General features: G+C 40.2%; 2 protein-coding genes across 27 annotated transcripts in view; one reads left to right on the forward strand and one right to left on the reverse strand.

The window, feature by feature from the left end:
- Window positions 1-14,015, forward strand: part of LOC145517683 (uncharacterized) — an 85,389-nt gene that overhangs the window by 64,553 nt on the left and 6,821 nt on the right. The window contains exon 10 of one of the 8 annotated variants that reach the window (XM_081520754.1): window positions 12,002-12,596. The exons of the other annotated variants lie outside the window; for them this stretch is intronic. The gene's annotated coding sequence lies outside the window, so the exon portion shown is untranslated. Of the gene's footprint in view, window positions 1-12,001; window positions 12,597-14,015 lie in introns of those variants that run through there. 8 annotated transcript variants of the gene reach the window in all.
- FRMD3 (FERM domain containing 3) overlaps window positions 1-14,015 on the reverse strand; it is a 396,369-nt gene that overhangs the window by 33,124 nt on the left and 349,230 nt on the right. Inside the window, exon 1 of one of the 19 annotated variants that reach the window (XM_081520535.1) lies at window positions 12,085-12,367. The exons of the other annotated variants lie outside the window; for them this stretch is intronic. Within the exon in view, the coding sequence (XP_081376661.1) occupies window positions 12,085-12,211 (127 nt within the window). The 5' untranslated portion in view covers window positions 12,212-12,367. Of the gene's footprint in view, window positions 1-12,084; window positions 12,368-14,015 lie in introns of those variants that run through there. 19 annotated transcript variants of the gene reach the window in all.

A 14,015-nucleotide genomic window follows, 5' to 3' on the forward strand; every position in this document is an offset into this window, starting at 1 on the left:
TTTATTTTATTCTGCATGTGCTATCAGTCCGTAAAATGTTTTCCATCCACATTAAGTAGCACGCAGACTTCCAACTGTAGTAGCACAGTATGTCATAAACCTCCTATGTGACTCTTTTATCTTCCCTTTGTTGGGGATAAAGTCTAATCCTTCAAGTGAAGCTCGTGTCACATAGGTTTAAAAAGAAATATCCTGAGGATGACTTGTACATTCTCAGAGGAGAGTTGTCACTTTCAGGCATGGGCACAGCAAAATATCTCACTAGAAAGGTACCTGATGCCTCTGAATAAACTTGGGAGGCTGCCTGTTCATTCTATTTAAAACCCGTTCGAGTCATCCCAGTGACTCAGGAAAGAATAGACGAATGGAAACTTAGACACACACACACACACACACACACACACAGACACAGACACACACACACAGACACACACACACACACAGACACAGACACAGACACACACACACAGACACACAGACACACACACACACACACACACACACACCACAGGAAATCCTAATGTTCCTCCCAGCCATGAGCACCAATCTCACTTCTCTTTGTTATCACCCACCAATGTCTTGCTCATGCCTCTAATAAAAGTACCTGAACATTTTGAAACTTTTGTCTTACGATGATTTTGATTTAAATATCTAGAATTCAAGAGAATCAATCCTTGTCCTTACATTGCAACAGTCAACTGCCCCTTCAAGACCACTGAAATGTCTCTCACCAAGGTACCAATGATTAGCATGTTGCTGAAGACAATGTGCATTCTTTCCTGTCCTTCTAACTGGCCACTGTACCTCTGTGACTCCACACTCTCTTTGTTTCCATCTCATGATTCTAAGCTACCTCTGTCTTTCCCACAGTCTTTTCATATCTACTTGTAGTAGCCTCAGCCCTCTGCTCTTGTCACTCTGTACCCTGCCACTTGGAATCTCAACCGTGTGCATGGTCCGCCGTGCTCCTGCAGCATCTCTCAGTACAGCTTGGCAAGGCACTAGTGTCCTTGCCCATTTTTCCTTGAAATTAGTTTAGGAAACTGTGCACACTATCACTTTTTGGATATTACTGTTAAGGTTAAGAGTATAAGATCTCATAAAAAAGTTATGGCTGTGGAAAACCTATGGAGATTCCTCAAAAAAAACTAAAAATAGAACTACCTCATGACCCAGAAATTCCACTCTTGTGTACATCCAAAAAACTTCAGTTTATCAAAAAAAAAAACAACCTAAAAACATTAATTCAAAAAGACAGATGAACCCCAGTGTGCATAGCGACATTATTTACAATTGCCAAGATAAGGAAGCAACCTATCTACCAACAGGTATTGGAACAACGAAGATGTTGTGTATACATACAGCGGAATACTACTAAGCCATAAAGAATGAAATCTTGCCATTTACAGCAACGTGGATGGACTTGAAAGGCATTATGTTAAGTGAAATAAGTCAGACAAAGGCAAATACTGTGTATTATCACTTATATGGGGAATCTAAAAAACACTACAAACCAGCAAATATAACAAATAGAAGGAAAATCACAGATAAAGAGAAAAAACTAGCAGCTTCCATGGAGGGAAGGGAGGAGGGAGGGGCAACATAGAGGTAGGGGATTAAAAGGTACAAACTATTAGGTATAAAATAAGCAACTAGGATATATTGTACAACAGGAATATAGCCAATATTTTATTTTATTTTTTAAGTTTTACTGAAATATAGTTGACTTATGGGCTTCCCTGGTGGTTCACATGGTAAAGAATCTGCCTGCAATGCAGGAAACCCAGGTTTGATCCCTGGGTTGGGAAGATCCCCTGGAGAAGGGAATGGCTACCCACTCCAGTATCCTTGCCTGGAGAATCCCATGGACAGAGGAGCCTCGTGGGCTGCAGTCCATGCGGTTGCAAAGAGTTGGACACAACTGAGCGAGTTGATTTATAAAGTGTTAGTTTCAGATGTACAGCAAAATGATTTAAAATCCTCTTCTATTATAGGTTATTACAAGATACTGAGTATAGTTTTCCTGTGCTATACAGTAGGTTTTTGTGGTTCATCTAGTTTGTATATTATTGTTGTTTGTCACTAAGTTGTGTCTGACTCTTTGCGACCCCATGAACTGCAGCACGCCAGGTTTGTCTGTCCTCTGCTATCTCTCAGAGTTTGCTCAAACTCATATCCATTCAGTCGATGATGCCATCCAACCAACTCATCCTCTGTTGCCCCCTTCTCCTCTTGCCCTCATTCTTTCCCAGCATCAGGGTCTTTTCCAGTGAATCAGCTCTTCATATCAGGTGAGCAAAGTATTGGAGTTTCAGCATCAATCCTTCCAATGAATATTCAGGGTAGATTTCCTTTAGGATTGACTGGTTTGATCTCCTTGCTGTCCAAGGGACTCTCAAGAGTACTTCCAGCACCACAATTCAAAAGCATCAACTTCTTGGCACTCAGCTCTCTTTATAGTCCAACTCTCACATCCGTACAAGACTACTAGAAAAACCATAGATTTGACTATATGGACCTTTGTCTGCAAAGTGATGTCTTTGCCTTTTAATACGCTGTTTAGGTTTGTCATAGCTTTTCTTCCAAGGAGCAAGTGTCTTTTAATTTCATGGCTGCAGGCACTGTCTGCAGTGATTTTGGAGCCCAAGAAAATAAAATCTGACACTGTTTCCACTTTTTCCCCATCTATTTGCTATGAAGTGATGGGGCTTGGTGCCATGATCTTAGTTTTTTGAACGCTGAGTTTTAAGCCAGCTTTTTCACTCTCTTTTATCATCCTCATCAAGAGGCTCTTTAGTTCCTCTTTGCTTTCCACCATTAGAGTAGTATCATGTGCCTATCTGAGGTTGTTGATATTTCTCCCAGCAGTTTTCATTCCAGCTTGCGATTCATTCAGCCTGGCATTTCTCATGATGTACTTCCATGTAAGTTAAATAAACAATGTGACAATATACAGCCTTGATGATGTACTCCTTTCCCAATTTTGAACCAGTCTATTGTTCCATGTCCGATTCTAACTTGCTTCTTGTCATGCATACAGGTTTCTCAGGAGACAGGTTAGGTGGTCTGGTATTCCCATCTAATTCTTAAAATTCTGTTTAAGAATTTTCCACAGTTTGTTGTGAACACACAGTCAAAAGCTTTAGCGTAGTCAATGAAGCAGAAGTAGATTTTTTTTTTGTAATTCCCTTGCCTTTTCTATGATCCAGTGGATGTTGGCAATTTGATCTCTACCTGTGCCTTTTCTAAATACAGCTTGTAAGTCTAGAAGTTCTTGGTTCATGTACATTTGAAGTCTAGCTTGAAGGATTTGAGCATTACCTTGCTAGCATATGAAATGAGTATTATTGTAGGACAGCTTGGACATTCTTTGACATTGCCTTTCTTTGGGATTGGAATGAAAACTGACCTTTTCCAGTCCTGTGGCCACTGTTGAGTTTTCCAAACTTGCTGGCATATTGAGTGCAGCACTTTAACAACATCATCTTTTGTGATTTGAAATAGCTCAACTGGAATCCTATCACCTCCACTAGCTTTGTTTATAGTAATGCTTCCTAAGGCCCACTTGACTGCATGCTCCAGGTTGTCTGGCTCTAGGTGAGTGACCACACCATCATGGTTATCTGGGTCATGAAGACATTTTTGTATAGTTCTCATGTGTATTCTTGCCACCTCTTCTTAATCTCTTCTGTTTTTGTTAGGTCCTTGCCATTTCTGTCCTTTATTGTACCCATCTTTGCATGAAATATAAGTACCTTGTTATCTCCAGTTTTCTTGAAGAGATCTCTAGTCTTTCCCATTCTGTTGTTTTCCTCTATTTCTTTGCATTTTTCATTTAAGAGACTTTCTAATCTCTTCTTGCTATTTTCTGGAACTCTGCACTCAGTTGGGTATATCTTTGCCTTTCACTTCTCTTCTTTTCTCAGCTATCTGTAAGGCCTCCTCAGACAATCACTTTGCCTTCTTGTATTTCTTTTCCTTGGGGATGGTTTTGGTCACCACCTCCTGTACAATGTTACAAACCTTCATCCATAGTTCTTCAGGCACTCTGTCTACCAGATCTAATCCCTTGAATCTATTGGTCACCTCCTCTGTATAATCATAAGAGATCTGATCTAGGTCATACTTGAATGGTCTAGTGGTTTCTCCTATTTTCTTCAATTTGTGCCTGAATTTTGCAAGAAGGAGCTCATGATCTGAGCCACAGTCAGCTCCAGGTCTTGGTTTTGCTGATTACAGTGCTGGTGAGGATGTAGGAAAAGGGGAACTCCTGTGCACTGTTGGTTTACCCACTATGGAAAAAAGTATGGAGTTTCCCCCCAAATTCTCTTGCCTGGAAAATCCCATGGATGGAGGAGCCCCGTAGGCTGCAGTCCATGGGGTCACGCAGAGTCAGACATGACTGAGCGATTTCACTTCCACTTCTCACTTTGATGCATTGGAGAAGGAAATGGCAACCCACTCCAGTGTTCTTGCCTGGAGAATCCCAGGAATGGCGGAGCCTGGTGGGCTGCCGTCTCTGGGGTCGCACAGAGTCGGACACGACTGAAGTGACTTAGCAGTCCCCCCAAATTAAACAGAACTACCATATGATCTAGCAATCCCCACTTCTGAGTATGTTTCCAAAGGAAATGAAAACAGGATCTCAAAGAGAAATCTGCACTCCTATGTTCACTGCAGCATTACTCACTATAGTGAAGGTACGGAAACAACCTAAATGGCCATCAGTAGATGAATGGATGGGCTTCCCTGGTAGTTCAGCTGGTAAAGAATCGGCCTGCAATGCAGGAGACCCTGGTTCGATTCCTGTGTTGGGAAGATCCCCTAGAGGAGGGATAGACTACCCACTCCAGTATTCTTGGGCTTCCCTGGTGGCTCAGATGGTACAGAATCCACTTGTAATGCGGGAGACCTGGGTTGATCCCTGGATTGGAAAGATCCCCTGGAGAAGGACATGGCAACCCACTCCAGTATTCTTGCCTGGAGAATCCCCATGGACAGAGGAGCCTGGCAGGCTACTGTCCACGGGGTTGCAAAGAGTCAGACATGACTGAGTGACTAAGAACAGCACAGCACAAATGAATGGATAAAGAAGATGTAGTATATGTACACAATGGAATATTATTCAACCGTAAGAAAGAAGAAAATCCTGCCATATATGACAGCATGGATGGGCCTTGAAGGCATTATGCTAGGTGAAATAAATCAGAGAAAGACAAAATCTCCATGGTATCACTTATATGTGGAATCTGAAAAAAAAGGAAAAGTCATACTCATAGAGACAGATAGTAAAATGATTGCCATGGACTAGGGGGTGAGAGAAATGGGGAAAGGGTACAAACTTTCATCTGAAAGATGAATAAGGTTTGATGTTCAAATGTAAAACATGATCTTTATAGTTGATAATACTGTTTTACATAATTGACATATGTGAGAGAGTAGAACTTAAGTGTTCTCATTTACAAAAAAGATAAATATGTGAAGTAATGCATGTACTAATTAGGGGGAACTTTTCACAATGTGTATCAAATTGCCACAATGTATACTTTAAATATCTTTCAGTTTTGTCAATTAGGCCTCAATAAGCTGAAATTAAAGAGAGTACAAGCTCTCTCTTAAATATTCTATATATGAATCCTGGGCTTGTATTGTCATGTAACCTTGGACAAGCTATTAAGTCATTCTTTTTAGTAAAATCTATAAAATGGGGAAAATTCAGGCCATATCTTATGGGGATATTGTACATAGAGGAGTCATAAATAAACATATGGGAAGTGGTTGGCACTTAGTAAACACTCAATAACATTACTATTTACATATTAAAATGTCTGAGCGACCCTAAGAAGAAGAAATCAGTTTTGTTTTATTTAACTCAATAACTGGTTTAGGACTTCCCTGGTGGCTCAGTGGTAAAGAATCCACCTGCCAATACAGAAGACATGGGTTCAATTCCTGGTCCGGGAAGATGCCATTTGCCATGGAGCAACTAAGCCTTTCCTTTCAAGCCTGTGAGCCACAACTACTGAGCCCATATACCGCAGGTACTGAAGCCTGAATGCCCTAGAGCCCATGCTCCATCCACAACAAGAGAAGCCACCATAATGAGAAGCCCACACACTGCAATGAACAGTAGCCCTTTCTCACTGCAACTGGAGAAACGCCTGCACGGCAATGAAGACTCAGCACAGTCAAAATAAATAAATACGTACAATTATTTTTTAAAAAACTGGTTTAATGTGACCAGAGATGGTTGAACATGACTTAGTTTGAGAAATACATGTTACTGCATCTCTAAGCCATCTCAACTCAAAACCATCCAGTGAGCTGCAGACTCACCACACACCTGAGTGTAGGATCATCAACCTCAGTATATCCAAATCCAAGCAATGTATGTCCCACCCCAGTCTTTTCCTCCTCTACTAGTTACTACATAGTATTGATAAAGAGCACCACCCTCTGCCCACACCAGCAATCTAAGGGTTGGTTATAACTTGTTACTCATTGCTCACTCCTAACCTGTCACCAGCTTCTACAAACTCTGCCACTATATTCACTTTCAAAGTGGTCCCTGCCTCTCCATTGCCCCATGCGTGAGCGTGAAAAAAAGTGAAAGTGTTAGTCACTCAATCACGTCCAACTCTTTGCAACCCTATGGACTGTAGCCCACCAGGCTCCTCTGTTCATGAGATTTCCCAGGCAAGAATACTGGGGTGGGTAACCATTCCCTTCTCCAGGGGATCTTCCTGATCCAGGGACTGAACCCAGGTCTCCCGCATTGCAGGCAGATTCTTTCCCATCTGAGCTACCACGGAAGCCCAAAGAATACTGGAGTGGGTAGCCATTCCCTTCAAAGGGGTCCCCACCTCTCCATCACCCCATGATTACCACTTCTCAACTGTGTAAGAGCAGTGGCCTCCTCACTGGTTTCCCTGATCTCAGTCCCACTCCTGAATTGTTGCCAGAAAAATAATTTTAAATGCCTAATTAGTTGTATGAATTCTCTTCTTAAAAGGTTTTTCATGCTTTTCAGGATAAAATTTAAACTCCATTTTAATATGTAAAGCACAACTCTACCCCACGCATTTCCATCATTCCTATTTATTTTGTTGTCGTTCAGTCGCTCAGTCGTGTCCAACTCTGTGACCCATGGACTGCAGCACGCCAGGCTTCCCTGTCCCTCACCATCTCCTGGAGTTTGCCCAAGTTCATGTTCATTGCATTGGTGATGCCGTCCAGCCATCTCATCCTCTGATGCCCTTTTCTCCTTCTGCCCTCAATCTTTCCCAGCATCAGGGACTTTTCCAGTGAGTTGTCTGTTCACATCAGATGCCCAAACATGTCACACTATATCATGCCTTCCTGACTTTGCACAAACTGCCTTTCCCTGGAAAGTCCTTCTGCACCCAGATGGCTCCTACTCATTCTTGAAGATTTAATGTTTCACCTTCTCTCAGAAGGCTCTCCTACATAGATGCTTATCTCATAGTTTCCATGGTTGACTCATCCATTTCTCTCCCAGATAATTAGTCTAAGCCAATCACAGTAATTTCATTCTCTCTGGTTTGGAAGTGGGCATGTGAGCCAAACCTGAAAATGAAAAATGAAGGGAAGAGTTGCCTGGGGAGGGGGCAAGTTCTGAGAAAGGTTTCTTGCTTCTAAGAAGAACATACTGGACAGATAATGGACTTTCTCTTGACATTGAATGTGAAGGAGACACCAGGAATTCTGGCAGCCATCCTGTGATGCTGACGGCAAATGTTCTGAGGGGGAGTTCTGGCTAACTGACAAGAGCAGTGCAGAGAGATGAAATGAACCTGGCTTCTCAATCCTGGAATCCTCCCTGACTCTGGACTTGGTGCAGTCTTGGATAATAAATCACCTTATTATCTAAATCAGTGTTTGTTAGAGTTACTTGCTGCTAATGGTGTCCTAACTGATGCAGCTGTCACCATCTCATGGGTCTCTCTGTCATCACAATCAATCATCACACCAAAATCAGGAACATGACAGAAAACCCTCACTGCACTCAGCATCATTGTGGTCAACTTCAATATTACAATATGATAAAGACAAAAAATAAGAAGTGTAAATATTGGAAAGGAGGGCACAAAACTGTCACAATCTCTAGGTTATTGTATCAACTACAGGAAAAGGCAAAGATTCTAATAAGAAGCTAGGGGGATTAATTAGAAGTCAGTCAGGTGTTCAGCTTGAAAGCAACGAAGACCATATAAAAATATGATGATGGAAAATCCCATTCAAAATAGCTAAATGCACAAATTAGAGCAGGCACATAATATCCAGGATATCCATAAGAAATATTCAAAACTTGCATGAAGACAATACTAAAACATAGCTGAATAACATAAAAGAATACCTTGGAAAAATGAAGAAATATAACAATGTTCCTGAATAGGAGAACTTAATTATTTTGAAGATCCATATCTCTTCTAATTAAAATTCACTGCAATTTTAATACAAATCTCAACACATTTTCAAAAATGACAAACGAGAAAGTACACATGATTATCAAGAAACTCTGGATAAAAAAATATCCATAAGGGGGAACTTGACCTATCTGATATCAAAACTATACTATTGTTCATAATGGAGCAGGAATACTAAAACATGCAATTCAGAAATACACCTTTGAAAATAATGAGAGGTTATGATAAATAACTCTCAGAAAAATCACTAACCAATTGGGAAGGAGAAAAAGTATATCCCTACTTCATGTCAAACACACATTAAAAATTCCAAAGAAGTCAGCAAGTCAATTAAAAGCAAATATTAGATCAAACCACATGAAATCACTATTTTTGTAGGTCAAAGGCAGTTGACTATCAGAAATTTCACATAGTTAAAGCTAACGCATAAATTTTGAGGATGGAAACACAGGAAACATGTTTATAGTCTTGGAATGAGGGATACTGACAAAACATAAAACTCAGAAGAAGTCTGCACATGTAGAAATTGTCTGTGCATATGAAAAATACTTGTGCTACAAAGTTAACATTAAAATAAGTTAAAAGCTCAAAATCCTTCAAGCTAGGTTTCAACAGTATGTGAACCGAAAAATTCCAGATGGACAAGATGGATTTAGAAAAGGCAGAGGAACCAGAGAGCAAATTGCCAACATCCATTGGATCATAGAAAAAGCAAGGGAATTCCAGAAAAACATCTACTGCTTTATTAACTACTCTAAAGCCCTTGACTGAGTGGACCACAACAAACTGGAAAATTCTTAAAGAGATGGGAATACCAGACCACCTTACCTGCCTCCTAAGAAACATGTATACAGGTCAAGAAACACCAGTTAGAACTGGACATGGAACAATGGACTGGTTCAAAACTGGGAAAGGAGTACATCAAGGCTGTATATTGTCACCCTGCTTATTTAACTTATATGCAGAGTACATCATGTGAAATGCCAGGCTACATCTAGCTGGAATCAAGCTCAAGCTGGAATCAAGATTGCCGGGAGAAATATCAATAACCTTATCTATGCAGATGACACCACTCTAATGGTAGAAAGCAAAGAACTAAAGAGCCTCTTGATGAAAGTGAAAGCTGTGCTTAGTCACTCAGTCACATCTGACAGTTTGCAACTGTAGCCTGCCAGGGTCCTCTGTCTATGGGGATTCTCCAGGCAAGAATACTGGAGTGGGTTGCCATGCCCTCCTCCAGGGGATCTTCCCAACCCAGGGATCGAATCCAGGTCTCCTGCACTGCAGGCGGATTCTTTACTATCTGAGCCACCAGGGAAGCCCAGGAAAACTGGAGTGGGTAGCCTATCCCATCTCCAGGGAAACTTCCCAGCCCAGGAGTCAAACTGGGGCCTCCTGCATTGCAGGTGGATTCTTTACCAGCTAAGCTACCCCGAAAGCCAAAGGTGAAAGAGGAGAGTGAAAAAGCTGGCTTAAAACTCAAAACTTAAAAAACTAAGATCATGGTATCTAGTCCCATCATTTCATGGCAACTTGATGGGGAAACAATGGAAACAGTGACAGACTTTACTTTTATGGGCTCCAAAATCACTACAGACGGTGACTGCAGCCATGAAATTAAAAGATGCTTGCTCCTTGGAAGAAAAGCTATGATCAATCTAGACAGCATATTAAAAAGCAGAGGCATCATTTTGCTGACAAAGATCCATTTAGTTAAAACTATGGTTTTTCCAGTAGTCATGTAAGGATGGGAGAGTTAGACCATAAAGAAGGCTGAACGATGAAGAATTTATGCTTTCAAATTGTGATGCTGCAGAATACTCTTGAGAATCCCTTGGACAGCAAGGAGATCAAACCAGTCAATCCTAAAGGCAATAAGTCCTGAATATTCACTGGAAGGAGAGATGCTGAAGCACCAATATTTTGGCCACATGATGTGAAGAGCCGACTCATTGGAAAAGACCCTGATGCTGGGAAAGATTGAAGGCAGGAAGAGAAGGGGGAGACAGAGGATGAGACAGTTGGGTGGCATCACTGACTCAATGGAAATTAAAGAACAGGCAAGCCTGGAGTGCTGCAGCCCATGGGGTCACAAAGAGTTGTATACTACTGAGCGACTGAACAACAACAAAATTAAAAGCCAAGAACAAATTATGAGGAAAAAAGATAATATTTATAAAAGGCAAAGGATTAATATGCAGATTACAGAAGAATTCTCACAATCTATAAGGGAAGGACAAAAATGAAACAGAAATGCACAAAGTAAACAAGTAATTCCAAGCAGAAATGCACATGGATAATTATCCTCTGAAAAGACCCTCACCTTTACAAGTAAAAAGGAACAGGTACATTAAAATAATAAAATCTCATTTTTTTTTTCAATCTGAGAAATTGGTCACATCAGGGTTAGTGCTTATGTGGGGAAGAAGTCATTCTTGTACTCACCTTTTTAGTGAGTATTAGTTTTTCAGAGGATAATTTGTTCGCCCATTTCCATCAAAATTTAAAATGTGTATATCCGTCAAGTCAGCAGTTATGCTTTTAAGAATCTGTCATAGAGAAATACTTGTATACACACATTCCTTGGCAGCATTGTCTGTTACAGCCACTAAATAGGAAATATCAATTTCCAGTAATAATTTGGTGATTAAATAAATTATGATATGTCTTCACTATAAGATATTATTCAGCCAATTTTAAAAGGATACAGATTAATATGTATTGATATGGAAAGTCCTTCATGCCATATGATAAATTGAAAAAAAAAGAACTATAATATATATCGAACAATTCCATTTATGTTAAAAAAAAATCCTATATTCTACATGTCAATGTACATAGATTGGCTATCAGGAACATTAGGGTCAAGGAAGCCATTCTATAAAATTATACTTTAAAATATCTTTTATAAGAACACATCATCTATTATCTATGTCATTATACAAATACAACTAATTTCATTTCAGTTCACTTAGGAGTGATTTCCATACATCTGCAAGAGGTATGGCCAATTCCAGACATTTTCCAGGATTTTTAAAATTTTAATCATTTGGTGAAAACCACATATAGCATATATATATATTCCCATTTCCTCCAAGGACCACAAAATACATTTTCAATGAAAAGGAAACTGGCAGAACCTCAGTTTGATCCCAATTCTTTAACTGATACTATATTTCAGGACCATATTTTAGGACAGCTCTACTTTGAAGATATAGGAGGGTCTTGCCTCATCCAGGAAAGCACACTTGAAGCTCTTACCCTTTAAACAATGAAAGGAGGGAGGAGCATGTTTTGATCATCCAATCTGCCTTCTCTGTAATCATCCCTCACTCCTGAGCCAATGGATTGGACACACCACCACTGCCTCCTTCCTAACCGAGCTACTGACTAGCATGTAATTCATTAGCCTTTAGTATGACTTCCTACCATTTCATTTAATGAGAGCGTCAGGACCTTTATTTGAAGCCCTCCCATTTTCCCTCAGTGCCTGCCCACTCTCCTTCCTGCCTCCCTGATTTTCTCCCTCTTTCTCCTTCTTATCCTTATCACAGACTTCTGACACTCTTGGGTGAGTGGCAGCTGGAAGCCTGCACCTTTCTCAGGTGCAGACCAGAGCCCAGTGCAGGGCACATACCCGTGTTTCTGGCTGTGATCTTGGAACTGTGTCTCAGCAGACGGACAAACACATTGCTGTTGCAGTGGTTCACCAACTGCAGGCGGAGACCCCTCCGAGTCTGGATCTTGACCAAGCATTTTGCCATTACTGTTTCTTCAATTCCCCGTGTCTCTTCTGCCTGTCATGGCCCAGGGCAGCTACCACCAGCCATAGTGGCTTTGACCTTTCACTAACTGCCCATTCTGTTTTAAAGGACCGAGGCAGGGCCCACTGAATGAATCAAATGTCAGGCTCCTAATGCAGCCAACAGAAATAACTCAGGAGGGATCAGCATGGGGCCAGAGGAGGGAGGGGGATGCTATTTTTAAACTCTCCACTCACTCCCCTGACAAACAATGAAATAATATACAACATCCTTAGCCTAGCCAATTCGAAACCATCCAGCCCAGAGGACCCCAGCCCCATGTCCTACAACGTCCTAGAACTGAATGCCTCCCCCGCCCCACAAAAATAAAACAATACCCAGGCAACTCTGTGATGTAGAAACAACCCACCTTGATTTCTTTTAAAAAATATTTGAATCTTTATTATGTTCTAGAGCAGTGCTTTCCAATAAAAATAAAATGCAAGCCACATTAAAGAACAAAAAAGAAGCATTTGAAAAGTGAAAGAAATAAAATTAATTTTAATGATGTGTTTTATTTGAAGCCAAGATATCTAAACTAGTATTGTTCACCATGTAACAATATCAAAATAATAAAATAGTTTAGATACTTTTTTGGTACTAAGTCTTTGAAATTGGTGTGCATTTGCACACTTACAGCATGTCTCAATTCAGCAAACAGCAGGACACGACTTAGCGACTGAACAACAACAATGTTGCCAATGCTCAGCAGCCACGTGAGATTGCCGTATTGGACAGCACAGCGCTGGACAAAGTGCTGAGGACCTCATAGCATTATCTCTGTCCTCACAAGGATGCTAAAATGTCCCTTTTTTGGATAGAAAAGGAAACAGCATCCTGGAAAGAGTAACTGACTTGACCAAATTCACAAAGTAAGTGGCAAAGCCATGATTTGAACCTAAGCATCCAATATCGGTTGACTAAGAAGACAGTCTCCCAGGAGGACAGCTGCTGGTACCCCTACTTCTAACCTCGTGTTTCAAATGTAGGATCTGAATATAATGTAATTCTCTTTCTCAAGACTTTCAAAGTCCTGCACTCGTACCTCTGAGCATGAAATGTGCTTGCATCGCAGAGTCAGTGTTCTGGGAGCAAAATGTTTTCAATATTTTAGGAATATTGAAAAATTCCTATATTTGAAAATATTTCAGCTGATTAGTAACTGTGCCCCATATACTATCATTCAGGTCTATTTCTTGGCTGGTACATTTTCTCACTTTCATTTTTAGAAGAAAAAATTTTTTCCTCCCACTATTATGCAGGTATGCATTTTTCTTCTTTAAATAGCTGCTGAGGGCAAAAGATAATTTTCTAATAAAAATATTCTTTTTTTCTCCTCTCTTGACAAAACAAAACATTATATGCAGAGCAGTCAGTTGAAATTATGCATTGTTACATCTCACTGTTGGAATATAAATTGATCTAGCATTTCTGGAAAAAAGTTTAGCCAAATACATTGAGTTTTATAGGCATGATATTGGTCGACTCAAAAATTCCACTCTTAGGAATATAGCCTGAGGAAATAATGAGAAATGTTGACAAAAATTTTTGGACAAAGATTTTTATCAGAGTGTCATTTATTACAGCAAAAAGAAAAAAAAAGTCAATCTAAATTTCCAGTGGGAAAATGATTAAATACATGTGATGGAATACTGTACATTCATTAAAATGTATGTTTAGGAGTTTAATGATGTGGGGGAAAGCTTGCAATATATTGATTACTGGAAGAAGCAGTTTATGTAAGCAGTATGACCTCAACTATATA

The sequence above is a fragment of the Giraffa tippelskirchi genome, chromosome 1, assembly GCF_054371585.1.
Source record: "Giraffa tippelskirchi isolate mGirTip1 chromosome 1, T2T-mGirTip1v1.2.pri, whole genome shotgun sequence".
Lineage (NCBI taxonomy): Eukaryota > Metazoa > Chordata > Mammalia > Artiodactyla > Giraffidae > Giraffa > Giraffa tippelskirchi.